Source organism: Mastomys coucha, unplaced genomic scaffold, assembly GCF_008632895.1.
Source record: "Mastomys coucha isolate ucsf_1 unplaced genomic scaffold, UCSF_Mcou_1 pScaffold17, whole genome shotgun sequence".
NCBI classification, from domain to species: Eukaryota; Metazoa; Chordata; class Mammalia; order Rodentia; family Muridae; genus Mastomys; species Mastomys coucha.
In genome coordinates, this window is record NW_022196899.1 from 19,290,827 (window position 1) to 19,305,035 (window position 14,209).

Genomic DNA, 14,209 nt, shown 5'->3' on the forward strand with positions numbered 1-14,209 from the left:
AAAAAAAAAAAAAAAAAAAAAACAAAAAACACAACAAAGATCAAGAATAAAGTTGTGCAGCTCGAAAAGTATGTGCTTTTCTCATTTTTCTTCTATTTTTGAGATTACATCATACTTACAGTGTACACACTCACCATCGTCTCTTCCCTCTTTACCTCTAGACATTCCCCAAAGCCCTCTTTGTTCTTGTTCAAATTCCCAGTCTCTTTTTATATTAACAGTTGTAACACACATACATGTGAAAGTATTTTGTAGGTATTCGGCAGGCTTAGTGAGGCCCTTTGAGCTGTAGCTCCTAGAATTCAAATCCAGATGATATGTGACATGCCCTCACCAGCTCATCACATATAGTTTGTCTTTATTCTTTTAACGTTTAAGGTTTTTTTTTTAATGTATATATGAGGTTTCTGACACAGAAATGAATTTAGACACAACGAAAAGTATGCAAATTACTCTTCTCTACTGAATAACTCACCTTTTCATTAATCAAACTCTTTGAAAACGACAACTCCTATCTACTTTTATGTCCTCATAAAAACACGTATTGCTAAATTAAGTGGTATCAGTGGAGATTGATCCCACTAAAGCAAGAGTTACCTATGAGTTCTCACTTGCTGTTTTTTTTATCTTTACTATAGCATCAAGAATCTAGTTATACAAATCATCAAGTCTTGTTAACCAAACTGAACAGAATAAAATCATATAGTTTATTATAAATGGTTTGCAATAAGTTAAAAAAATATTTTGAACTGTTTATCTTTTAGCCACATTATAAACTAATTTTAGCTATTTAATATAAGTAGACAAAATAGTACTTCAACGTTTTCCCCACTGATGGATTACACTAAATATATATTACAAAGTAAAGACCTTAATTAGATCTTTTCCCCAAATTTGTTGATTTTCAGAAAGCTTTAGGACTCGTGAGTCATGGACGCTTCATCCTTAATAGCTTTCATAGAGCTAGAAGCTCCATACAAGCTACTAGAGAAGAAAGGGAGCCATCAATCAATCTGCCCTCATCAGACTTACCCATTGATCACTAGAGGAATGATTGACTTGAGAAGATGGAATCACTAGCAATAGTGGCATGAATACCACCAAAGTAACCCACTACTTTGCCACTGAATTTAAATCCTGCTCCACAAGAGGAACCCCACACCTGGTACCATTATTTGCCCTCTTATCTATATGTAGATTGTTCATAAGCCACACTAGAAAACATACTAATATCATGCTGCTAAATAGACATTCTAACCATCTCAGTAACTCACCATTGTACCCATAGATCAACATATCTCTCAACATTAGTCTAAGACATCCCTGTGAGTGTTTGGTGGTGACTAACTCCTGGCCAGTGTTTAGTGAACCGACTGTTGAATACTCCACCTTAAAGGGAACATATATATTAATTAAAACCTCAATCAAGCTTCAGAGGTCACCACAAAAAGAGTGTGGAAAAAAAGAATGTAAGTTAGCAGGCTGGAGAATGACTGACTCTAAGGGATCATTCTCTTCCGGACATGGTGGGATAGCCACACATACAAGCACACAGATGTCATGAGCATAAATCCATTACAAGCTTAACCACACCAAATCCCAGCATGGGGAAGGAAGTTTGGCACACTATTCCACCCCAAATTATGGAGCTATTGACAACGGTTAGCTATAGGAAGAGATAGTTTTTCGTAATAGCGTAACCCCTGTTAGGTCAAGCACTCACCAGTGGAAAAACACATACCCAAGATTATTTAGGCAACAGAAATTGGTCTTGAAGCATTGAAAAAAAAAAGAATGAATGAACAAAAGACAGACATAAATTATAAGGGTAGGGAATGGAGCTGAGTTGAGAAACGAGGGTGAATATAATCAAAAGTTCTTTAATAAAATATCAAAAATAAAAATAAATATCAAAAAATTTAAAGTATTAACGGCTAGAGTCAAGAATTTCACAATTACCAGGGCTTTCCCAGTCAAAGGTAAGAAACCTTATATTTACCTACATTAAACACATAAATTTTTCATTTATCCTTTTACACAGAAAGTAACAAATTTATTCTAAATTTAGGGTAGTAAAAAAAACATTGCAATATTAAAGTTCCTTTTATGTTTTTCATTTTATGGGATTTAAAAACACATTGTCATTTGAATAGTTTCTATTTTCAAAAACATAAATTCACTACATTTTATAGAGTCAACAATTTATTTCATCACAATTTAGAACGTATGTCCATTAAAATACACATTTTCCCAGGTTTCAAACAAACTACTTTACATAGATTATCTTCTCCTGTAAGAAAATATAACCTAAACACTTCTCAAGTAACCAAGTTAATATTTTAGCATCCTTCATATATATACATATATGCAAATATATATGTATATACTTATACCAACTAATAATTACTATATGCTAATTTCTCAGATCTATGAAACAGTGATTTAAACAGCAGATGCTAAATAAGGCAGATGCAAAGCTAGTTTACATCAAAGCTGGATGAGAATAAAATGCTAAGCAGGATGAAGTTAAAGCCTGGATGTATTGAGTAGGATGCAGAGTCACAGGGACTTTAAGGTGGCACCAAAGCAGTGGATCCAAAGGAAGAATCCTGCTTCCTCCATCTTGTCTGCTTTGTCAGCCTCACTGATGTTTACTCTTCTCAGCCCACAGCTGTCTGTCTCAGAGGGAAAGCTTGAGTGAGGGTCTGTGCTGCTCTGCCCAAGGATACCACGTGAAGGTCTCAGTTCAGGTAGTTATGCCAACCATAGACCTCCCGCAAATGCTGACGAATGTCTCCATGACATTTCTAACTTGTATTGAACAAAATATTTTTCATACAACGTGCTTTAAGTCTAGAACCTTGGTCAGTAGATAGTAGTATAAGTTTTATTCCTAAAACATTTTCACTTCTGCATAATCACTAAAACTCTAAAGCAAATCAAGTATGGCAAAGTCAAAGCAACAATTATTTCATGTATTCCAAACAAACTGGTTTCCCCGCCAATCACCCCAGAGCAACAAGACTGTAGTTAGCCAATTACTCAGTGGATTCCCAAATTGATCCTGGCAACCAAACACCAGAGTCAAAAGACAGTGCCGAATCTTCTCTGATAGGAGGCAAAATCTTATTTTATACCTAATATTCAGCATTTACCCCCAAAGCCAACTTGACCAACATGCTTTTGGAACTCACTTCAAAGAATACTTGGCTTACCTCTTTTTGGATAAATATTCATTATGGAGAATTCAGATACCTACAGCCCTCATTTCCATAGGTCAGCAGGATGATGGTTGATCTGTGTTAGTGTGACATTTTTGGGAAATCGCAGTAACAAATGTGCTGATATTTCCTTCTCTCTCTCTCTCTCTCTCTCTCTCTCTCTCTCTCTCTCTCTCTCTCTCTCTCTTTCTCTCTCTGATTATCCCACTTGAATACATTTCCAACAGTTTTATTTTGAAAGAAACTGGCCCAAGTCTAACTATCTAGAAATCATACTTTAAAATATCCACTACATCAGTGCACTAGACCTTCCTAATGCTGCAATCCTTTATATAGTCTCGTATGTTGTGGTTACAGCTAACCATAAAACTATGTTTGTTGCTACATCATAACTGTAATTTTCCTACTGTAGCAAATCATAATGTAAGTACGTATTTCCAAAGGCCTTAAGAGACCCCTGTGAAGGGTCATTGAACAGTCAAAGTAGGGATCATAAGCCACAGGTCGGGAACTGTTTCTTTAGACCATTTCACTAATAGATTTAGGTTCCTCTTCAAGAGTTTAATGAAGGTTATAAACACTATTTAAAAAAAAAAAAGGAAAAAAGTGTTTAATGAAAAGCAGTTTTTGGCTGAACATGATTCAAAGTAGCAAACTTAAGACTCAACCTCAGGACTCAGAGACAGAACACAACAACTTGGGTAAGTCTCTTCCTCCGTGGTAGTGCAGCTAGGGGTTAGATAGTCCACGTGATTGAGTGAGTTCTTCATTTATTTTAGCTACTTAATTTGTTGTGCTGAAACTCAACCATATTGTAGCTTTAAAAGTCAAGATGTGAGCACACATGTAGAATTTAAACCAGATTCACTGCGAAGTCCTTACTAGTTCTAAAGTCACCCATAAAAGAGGAAATAACATTTTTAAAAGGAAACAGAGAGGGACAGGTAAAGTTTCCATTAACTTACTCACAAAGGACAACATAGGAAATTATGCTGGGAGCACAACTTACTCTCAGAAAAGACAACATAAGGTGTGATTGCCAAATCCACACACAGCATTTCTTTTAACTTTTCAGTGTACAAACATGTCACTGTACAGAATTTTCAATTGGGGAAATTTGGAAGAATATTACAATGATAGCTATTAAGATGGCTGAATTATAGAAACACTATAAAATATAAATACTATAAAATAAAAACACTGAGGTACTGAAAGCCTTCACATGAAAATATTGTCTAAGGATAAAATGACTGTAAAAATTAGGGAAAATTATGAACTCCCTTTTCTTTATCTTCTAATTAGCAGAGTGTTCAGTGGTGAGAAGTACATCTTAACCACGTGACGTGATTCAAATAGAACAATACATGGCCAGGCACTCTGATCAGCAAGATGTACCCGAACAGCAGGCTGCAGAAATGTGGTCTACTGATATTGATTAAGGATATCCATTGCATCACCTGCTCAACTCTATCACATTGTCAACACCTGCTCAACTCTATCACATTGTCAACACCTGCTCAACTCTATCACATTGTCAGCATCTGCTCAACTCTATCACATTGTCAACATCTGTTCAACTCTATCACATTGTCAACACCTGCTCAACTCTATCACATTGTCAACATCTGCTCAACTCTATCACATTGTCAACATCTGCTCAACTCTATCACACTGTCAACATCTGCTAAACTCTCTCACACTGTCAACATCTGCTCAACTCTATCACATTGTCAACATCTGCTCAACTCTATCACATTGTCAACATCTGCTCAACTCTCACATTGTCAACATCTGCTCAACTCTATCACATTGTCAACATCTGCTCAACTCTATCACATTGTCAACATCTGCTCAACTCTATCACATTGTTAACATCTGCTCAACTCTATCACATTGTTAATATCTGCTCAACCCTATCACATTGTCAAAATATCTACTGAAAGACTGAGAAAGTAAGAAACTCTTATTCTCTCCATGGCAAAAATATATGTATGATATTAAAAATGATATGAAATAGTATAAAATTCAAGATTAAATCAAGAGCATACTATCCTTGTATCTAAACACAATGATTTCGAGATTTGAAATTGTTATAAAAGTTTTAGAACAATTAAGATTAAAAAAATAAAATCTGTTGGGAATATGTTTCATTTTAAATAAGTTAAATTAAAATACCACAGATAATTTTGATTAAATACTATTTTCTATTTATCTCTGTCAATATTCTGACCTCATAGTGGTAGAACAGCAGGTTATCTTATAAAGCTTGATCAGGAAATAAAACATATTTTACTAAGGATAAAGTTTTTCTACATTTCTCTTTAAAACTAAGGATCTCTATCTTCCTTCTGAAAACACTGTGTATGATTGAGGTGAACTGTCACCTTAAAAATGAATATATGCTCTTCTAAAATAAATCAGTCACTAAAATGTACTCAGAGACACTATTCTGAATTATTTAAGGGGCCACAAGAAAAGAAAAAAGCTAGGGAATGCCTACATGACAACAGCAACAATGACTTCCCCAAGTTAGTCCCTCCAGGGTTCTTCCAGAAGTGTAAACTTGCCTCTAAGAGCACAACACCACACAAAAGAAAAGCCTCAGTCAACTTCTCCTCATGGACTTGGTTTCTGAAGGCATTTGCTTTTAGCTTTCACACTTATGTATTGTCATCCACAAGTTACAAGGTACATCCCAACAATCAAAACCATCAGTGATCCGCGCCTTCATTACCTCTCATTGAAGCTTTCACAAAGCCAGGTTCAGAAAAGAAATAGTACCGGGAAGCACAGAAGAAAATGAAACCAAAGGAGCACGTACTTTGTGATGAAAGTGGAAGGAGTAGGAGATATCTTACCAAGAACCCCAAGCCGATAGTTGACTGTAATGACGATCACATTGCCATAGCTTGCCAAAACACTCCCATCATACAGATTTCCAGTACCTTCCATGTAAGAGCCACCGTGGATGTACACCATCACTGGTTTGGGACCCCCACTGTCCCGAATATCTGCAAGACAAATGGTTGGCAATTATTGTTTTTCCCAACAACATGCTTAATGAAACACAATGTACATTTTTGCATGTTAAGGACAGAAGGGCATGATTTTAATGTCTTTAAATTGCTGTTTTTCTTAAAGTGTTTCTTAAGCAATACCTACTAGAAGCTATTTATAAGAAAAGGCACCCACTGTTTCTGTCTAAAGCTTAGTTTTCTAGAGACGGGCATGCTACTCAGGAACTACTAAGTAAGGACAATGATTCAGTTCTACCTGAAGTCAAGTCATCAATCCCTCATCTGTTACTGTGGAGCTTTGTATCAAATACAACCTGATTACATTAAGTCATTTGTGGTCCCATTTGTGAGTATAATTAGACCACTGTATTATTCATTTCAGAGTTTAATCCCCCTGCCTAAGTACTGTTAATGATTGTTTAGACAGTAAAAGCATGTGCACCTGAGCACCTGTCGTGGATACACGTATATGGAATGTTATGGAAATGCCGTCTCTAGAGAAGTCACAGCCTTCACCCATCAAACCCAAACTCAGTCTTTGAAACAAAAATTTTTTTAAAAAAAAGTATATTTGTGCTACTTTCTATAGCTAATGGGCTCCTCTCAGGCCTCTGTGCCATGGTTTTAATCATGGAGGTGTGTGGAAATCAAGTTAAGGTCAAGTATCGAATGGCAGACTACTATTATCACTGTGATTTTCTCCCAGTCTCACTTTCGGTATTTTACTAAGATTCATGGACCATGACTAGGTGATTTTCGACAAGAATGTAGAAACAACAACAATAACAAAAAAAAAAAAAGGAAGAAAGAAAGAAGGGAAGGAAGGAAGGAAGGAAGAAAAACAACCTAAGTGATTTTATCACTTTTAAAAACATAGTAATATCTGCTGGAATGGCTAACGTGAATTTTGATTCAGTCACAAACCTTGAACATACCAAATATGACTGTAAACAAAACAGTGCTATTTGATATCAAGTTGTGTCCCTGTACACTCATATCTCTGAATCAAGTCTATTATGTTTAACACTGGTTTGAAAATGTTGTTTGAAAATATAGTTTAATTTCTTTACTTTAGAATATTCTAATCAAATTAAACTTTCCTACAAACTTCCATTCAAGACACGAGCTTCCAATGGAGGCATAAGTTATAGATTACAGGAGAATTGAGAGGATTTAGAGACTGCTTAACCCTCCATTTAGAAAGAAAACACCAATTTAAATGCCCCAGTTTTTTTTTACTGTGATATAGTAATTTCTTTGAATGAAAACTCATTTTTAGCTTAAAAAGGACAGTTTCTCTTGTTTATTCAGACCTCCATGTTGACAAAATGGCTCATGGCACAGCATGGAGACTTTCTGTCTGTCTGTCTGTCTGTCTATCTGTCTTCCTTTCTTTTTAAAGTAATCAATTTTCAGATTATTTATTTGTTTATTTATTTTTCATTTCTTTGCCTTTATGATTGATTTTTAGTTTAGTATAAAATTAATGGGCTTCATAATGATAACTTCATACAATAGCCGTCAGGCTTGTTCTAAGTTGTCCCTTGAAGAATGATCAGTTTTAAATGAATCACTGCCTGTGTGTAGGTGTGCATTCTTACCTCCCTCCTGGATACGTGAACTTCACATGTGCTGGATCTGAGTAAGAATATTTTTACATTGTAGTCATCTGCTAGGCATAGTCATCATGTTTATCTTCTCCTGAAATTGATAGGCAAGAGGCACTGCCTCTTTTTTAACCTTAATTATTTTATTTTATTTCATTTCATTTCATTTTATTTTATTTCATTTCATTTTACGTTTTTGGGTATTTTTCCTGCATGTATACCTGTGTGCCTAGTGACTGAGCAGCCAAAGAGAATCGAAGGTTCTCTTGACCTGGAGTTAAATCCAGCTAGGAGTTGCCACGTGGGGGGTCATGAGTTGAATACAGCTTTCTAGAACAAGTGCTCTTATCTACTCAGCCAACCCTCTGGCCCCTGCCTTCCCTCTTCTGTGAAGATTCAGAGGCTTGTGGAGCTGTCAGGTTTAACAAGGAGAGGGATTCTCTTCCCGATTGTTAAGCCACACACCTAAAATGCCTGCTTGCCACATAAAATTTGAGCTTCTTATTTTTCTTGTATGGTTAGCATTGAAGAAGCAATAATAAATTATTAAACTGAAACCTTTAGCCAAACTGTTCGCAGCAGACACTATACTCTGCTAATTGTATGCTTGGAGGTAGCACAGAGGGAGGTTGTTTCAGAATTCTTCTTTAATTAAAATTACATAGAATTACGAGGCACCCACTGTGAACAGTAATGAAGTCTTGGTAGAGCCATTCTGTTCACCTGGAAGACAATGCCGGCACACATTGCGAAGACTAGTCCAGCGCCTTGCAGCTGACCCACCTGGGCAGTGCCTGCCTCCAGTGCAAGCGTGTCAAGAGAAGCTAGGGTTTGTACCCAAGCAGGTCTCTTTTTCTTTGAAATGTATACCTGAAGGAATCCCAGATGTTAGGGGCATTTCGAATTTCCAAATGAGTTTTTTTCAAACTTTTCAGAGACTTTGGTCTTGCCTAAGATATTATTAAAATATTGAACTCTTCTTTGCTGTGGACTTAAATGTTTTCTTTTGAAGTGACACTGAACTTTAATAATAAAATCTTTTGATTCCTGAAATAAATTAAAATTACTAAAATTAATCTAGTGCATAAAAACCTTTAGAATACATTGTATTATATGTATATATCTATTATAACTAGAATTCTTGGTTAGTGGCAAATATTTTACCTGAATGGCATATTTTTATTTGTTTGTGCAATCCCTAAGTCTTTTCATTGTTAATTAAAACTAGTTAATACTATAAGTATTTATTGTGTGTTTTAAAAACAACAAATTATTGATAAATGAAACTGACAAATCAGACATTGCAATATGCAATAATATCTGCTCAGCTCTTTAACACTCATGCTGTGTCACTTTTTCTATCTTCTCATCAGCTCATGGATTGAATGGTCTTTAGTAGTTAATAATAAATGTTTAGAGCTACAATGTTTTGGAAACCTTCCTTTTTAATTAATTCCCTATATAATAAAGTATATTAACTTTGTTCTTTACCTACAATTTTTGGCTTTGTATAAATATCTACTTCGGTCTTTACTAAAATGGAGAGCTCATGGTTTCTTAAAATACTAGCTTAGTTCCAGTCAAACTGTAAATTTTCAAAGGCATATTCATAATTCTGTCACTTTCTTTAGGTCCCATCAAGCACAGAGAGTTTGAGAGGGGAATAATACTGAAGGACACCTTCATTGATGATTATTTTCCTCTAAAATATTAATAAAGGACTCTAAGGGTTTTTTTTTTCAGGCTAACTAAATAATAGATTTGGAATATGAACTCTTACCCTTAGCAAGCATCCTACTTACAACTAATATTTTAGACCAGATAGAAAGTGTCAGTGAGCTTGACCAGTTCATAGGATGCCTGTGCATGGTAGCTAGGACCCAGCAGCACGGCTCCTCTCAACGGGCCCACTGAATAATTGCACATGATTCTTTAAATATGTGCTTTGGTTTCTTTTTAAGGGGTCACAGACTGGTTAATTGGCCATATTTTAGAAGTTCTGGAGATTTAATAGCTTTTAACTTGTGAAGCATTGCCTTAATTAAATTTTTTTTGTCTGATATATACAAAGAGAAACTTGAAGAAATGTCCCTGTCTTTCGCTCATGTTTATGGGTGGCAATTATCATTCAGACCTTATAGAGTGAAGTAGAAGGTTTGGCCTAATGTGTTCTTGTTAGCCCAGGCGCAAAACAAACATGTAGTATGATTAGAAAAGATATGAACATCTACAGAACAACTTGGAGGGAACTAGAATCTCTATGGTGTTAATAAATGCCATCTAAACATCTAAATGCTAATGTTGAGATTTTTAGCAAAATTAAATGTATCTCTGTAACCTTCCAAGTTCCTTGACTAAATTGAGAGAAACCTTGGCTACTGTTGGAAAACATTTTAGGAGTCCAGATTAGCCTGTAAAACAGAGTTCTTTTGATTACTATAAATCGTAAATTAAGAAGGATGTGACTTATTTGGCCTGGAGATTGCTGCAGACAAGGAATTAAAAGTACCCATCCCTACAGAGAAGTCTGTAATGCCATAGCGAATAGAGAACAAAGGATGTTGAATGTCAAATGGCACACAGAATGCAGTGCTTGAGACACGACTAGTGAATTAGGGCACGGGGAAGATGTGAAGAATTGCCAAACAACCTGACTTTCAGTGATGGAAAGAAGGACTGTAATTACATCCTTTGCTCTGTGTCCAGTGATGCCAATTCAACATTTGCCACAAATTCAAACTAGATATTAGGTCACTCTGATTTGTATCACATCCACAAAATAGTTCTAAGAGCACTGAAGAGGCAGTATTTAGAATTTTCTAAATGTTTTCTTGATGAGATATGTGAATGTCTCTGTCATATTTCTGAAGTAATGGTGGAATGCAGCACAGAGGAATGGGTTGCACTGAAACTGAGTGCTACCTCAGAAGACAGCCTTCATCATTTAAAAGCATTCCTTGATTTGGTAGCTCTGGCAAAGTGGCTTCCCATGTCGTGGGTGGTTGAGACCTAACATTTCAGCAGCTGTTTAGGGGATATTTAATAATGAACTAAGTATGTTAAAAGTGATTCAAAAATGCTCTGTAAACTAGATGCAGGTGCGGTGCAGATAAACTCACTATCAATGCTCAGAGGTACGTACGCCAAACATGAAAATAGACGGGAGCTATCTCACTCAATGGGAAAATCATCTGATTAAATCAGCGACTGGAAACATTTTAAACTAGAGTGACGATATTCTGGAATTATTACTATAGTACCAAATTTCGGACTTTTACAGCTGTCCCTCAAAGCAATTCTCTATGCTAACAATGTGTAGGACATTGGGTTATCAGAAATGTTCACATATTTTAAGTTTCCTTAAAGCACAAATTGGGAAGATCACTCATGTCCCAGATAGCCTGGAAATATTCTGAATGTTTGACTCAATCAGACCTAGTATAAATTATTCTTTAAGTCTATAGAACTGGAAATTATGTGTCTTTGTATTGACTTTTGATTATTTAATATTAGTAGTAGTGATTAGCTTATGCATAATGAGTATGCATTTACTCAGATACATTGTAATGAATATACAATCAAATAATCATAAATTACACTATAGTCACAATTATTTTTGATGGCTTATTTTATTCATGTGTGTGCAGTATACATGTGCATTCACACTCTTAGGGAATTCGAGGGGATGAGACATCAGAGCTGGCATTACAGTGTTTGCGAGGTCTATGGGGTGAGTACTGTCCAAGTCTTGAACTCTGGACCTCTAATAGAACAGTGTGTTGATTTGAATAAGATTGGCCCCCTAGGACTATATATTTTCAAGCTTCATTCACAGTTATGAGCTATGGGGGAAGGATTAGGGGGTGTGCCCTTGCCATAGGAAGTGTGTAACTAGAGGTAGGCTCTAAAGTTTTAAAACCATGGGCTAGGCCCACTGTCAGTCTTTCTGTCTGATGCCTGAGGATCTGGATGTAGAACGCTCAAAGACTTCTGAAGCATCACGTCATCCTTGTGCTGCTGTGCTACAAACAATGATGGTAACAGACTTAGGCTCTGAAGCTGTAGGCAGCCCTCCAGGTAAATGCTTTCCTCTGTAGAAGTTCCCTTGGTCATGGTGTCTTTTCACAGCAGTAGAGCACTAATGTATACACAATGTGTATTCTTAACTGCTGAGACATCTTTCCAGCCTATTAATAATTCTTAAGTGTTATAAAATGAAGACTTGAAAATATAACATTTAAACTTTCAATATTTTGCCTCTACCATTTAAGTTTCCAATACAGAAGAGTTTGTTGAATTTGTATCAAAGAAAATTTAAAAATAAAAGGATGCAAATTGTGTATGAACGTCATTTGGTCGTAGATTCCTTCAATGACTTGAGAGAATGCGATTGCTCACCTGGGGACAGATTTCTTTACTTTGAAAAATCAGTCCTACTTTCTTATAAATATTTTTCTGAGATTTATTTCTGGGGAATAAATATTTTTCTGTGGTTTGAGAAAAACATAAAATCATAGCTTATAATAATAACCTCTGAAAATTATATTTAGGATAATATTCAAATCAAAAACAAAATTATATATAAAACATAAAATCCTGAATGAAAGGGAGATGGGTGAACCAGTTGTCTCTCTAGGAACTTAGCTACATATCAGGTTGAAAAACAGACTGAGAGAGCTAGTGAATATTTAGACTTTACAATTAATCGCCACTGTATGACATAGGATTATAGGATGGAGAAAATAATCCCCATATAAATGAACTAAGAAATATTTTATTATACATGGATGTCATACTGTGACAGTTCCAAAATTTTATTTCATATTATTAAATTATCTAAAAACTATGTATATATTTTGAAATGAAAATTATGCCTGTAATCTTGTTTGTCTAAATACCTATTAAATTTACCAAAAATGTTGTTTAATATTTGTTTATTGTATTTCTTAACAATTTGTGTCTGTATGTCTGTGTCTCGGTGTAATTGTTTGTCGGTTCGGGTACCCATGGTAGCCAGAAGAAAGCATGGGCACCCTGGAGCTGAGTTGTTGGATATAGTTACTGGAACTGAACTAGGGTCCTGGAACAGGGCAGACAGTTCTCTTATCTCCTAACATGTCCCTAGCATCACAAGCCAACAGATGACTAAGGGACCAGGCCACTTAGGTGATACACTTTTTTTTATTACTTACCCTAGTAGCTGGGGTGCCTTTGTTCTCTATGTGCTATCACGTAACTGCTATGGTATCTAAGCATATCAACACGAAGCAAGATTGAAAAAAAAACCTATAAGTCATATTGCTCAAGAAACACTTTTCATCAGCTTATTTCTCCTTTGATAGAGAGTGGAGTATCTTTTTGAAAAAAAAGCAAAATGTAATAATGATACATAGTCAAATTGGGCCGAAGTATTTACACAGATTAGAACACATGCAATGGGTAAGAGGACTGACTGCAAGGGGAAGATTGTTAGTTCAAAGAATGTGGACAGATTCATCAAAACATGGGATGAAACATATCAAAAGTCAGTTCAAGAAAACCAACAGAGAAAAAAAAAAAAAGAAAAAAGAAAAAAGGAAAAACTCCCCTCTTTTAAAACATCTGAATGGTTGGCATCAAAATGTAAAATGTAACATTCACTTTAAAAAAATTTTAAAATGCATATTTATGTGTAACAACAAGCAAGAAGACAAAACACATCCAGAACAAGAATTTCAAAAGAACTCTTCAAAAAAAGACAAGAAGTAAAAAAATTAGAAAGGGGTGGAAAAGTGATCGTGGCCCTGATCATGCAAAGAGATTTGGTGGGGAAAAAAATACCTTCATCTTCAGCACCGTCATTGTCCCCTAAACCATCTGTCTGTGTCTTTGTAAGGGGACCTAGGATCGAGAGTGGAGAGACGGAGGGAAAAAAGACAATTCAAGAATAAACAAGAGTGAGGGGGAAAAAGAAACGTAAATACTAAATTTCTCAAGGATATCTCAAAAAAGTTCAGGGAAGTGGTTTATATTGCTGTTGATTTTTTTTTTTTTTTTAAGAAAAAAAAATCCCCTTCCCCAAAACATCTCATAGATTTGGTTTCTGACCATTTTCAGCATTAAAAATACACCATGGTTTAGTCTTTCAATCAGAGGCCAAGGAATGGTTTGTTTTGTTTTGTTTTGGTAAAAATAACCACTTCACATTTTAAAAGGACCAGTTTAATTAGTTAAATGTACTTAATTCGGCATCTTGTCTAATTAAGATTATGAAACTCATAAATACATAGCAGGTCAAACTATTCTTTAACTTGGGACAAGATAACAACTTTTAAAAAAGAAAAGTAGAAGTGTTTTTTAAGTTGTTCTTTTTCTGCTTTTTAAA

At 35.4% G+C, this 14,209-nt stretch overlaps 1 protein-coding gene across 11 annotated transcripts in view; it reads right to left on the reverse strand.

Moving 5' to 3' along the window:
- Nlgn1 (neuroligin 1) overlaps positions 1-14,209 on the reverse strand; it is a 901,140-nt gene that overhangs the window by 477,880 nt on the left and 409,051 nt on the right. For 7 of the 11 annotated variants that reach the window (XM_031376453.1, XM_031376456.1, XM_031376452.1 and 4 more), the window contains 2 exons: positions 13,666-13,725; positions 6,080-6,232 (listed from right to left, as the gene is read on the reverse strand). The exons of 1 other annotated variant lie outside the window; for it this stretch is intronic. In XM_031376453.1, the coding sequence (XP_031232313.1) occupies positions 6,080-6,232; positions 13,666-13,725 (213 nt within the window). The remainder of the gene's footprint in view (positions 1-6,079; positions 6,233-13,665; positions 13,726-14,209) is intronic. 3 more of the 11 variants (XM_031376460.1, XM_031376459.1, XM_031376457.1) reach the window with 1 other exon arrangement.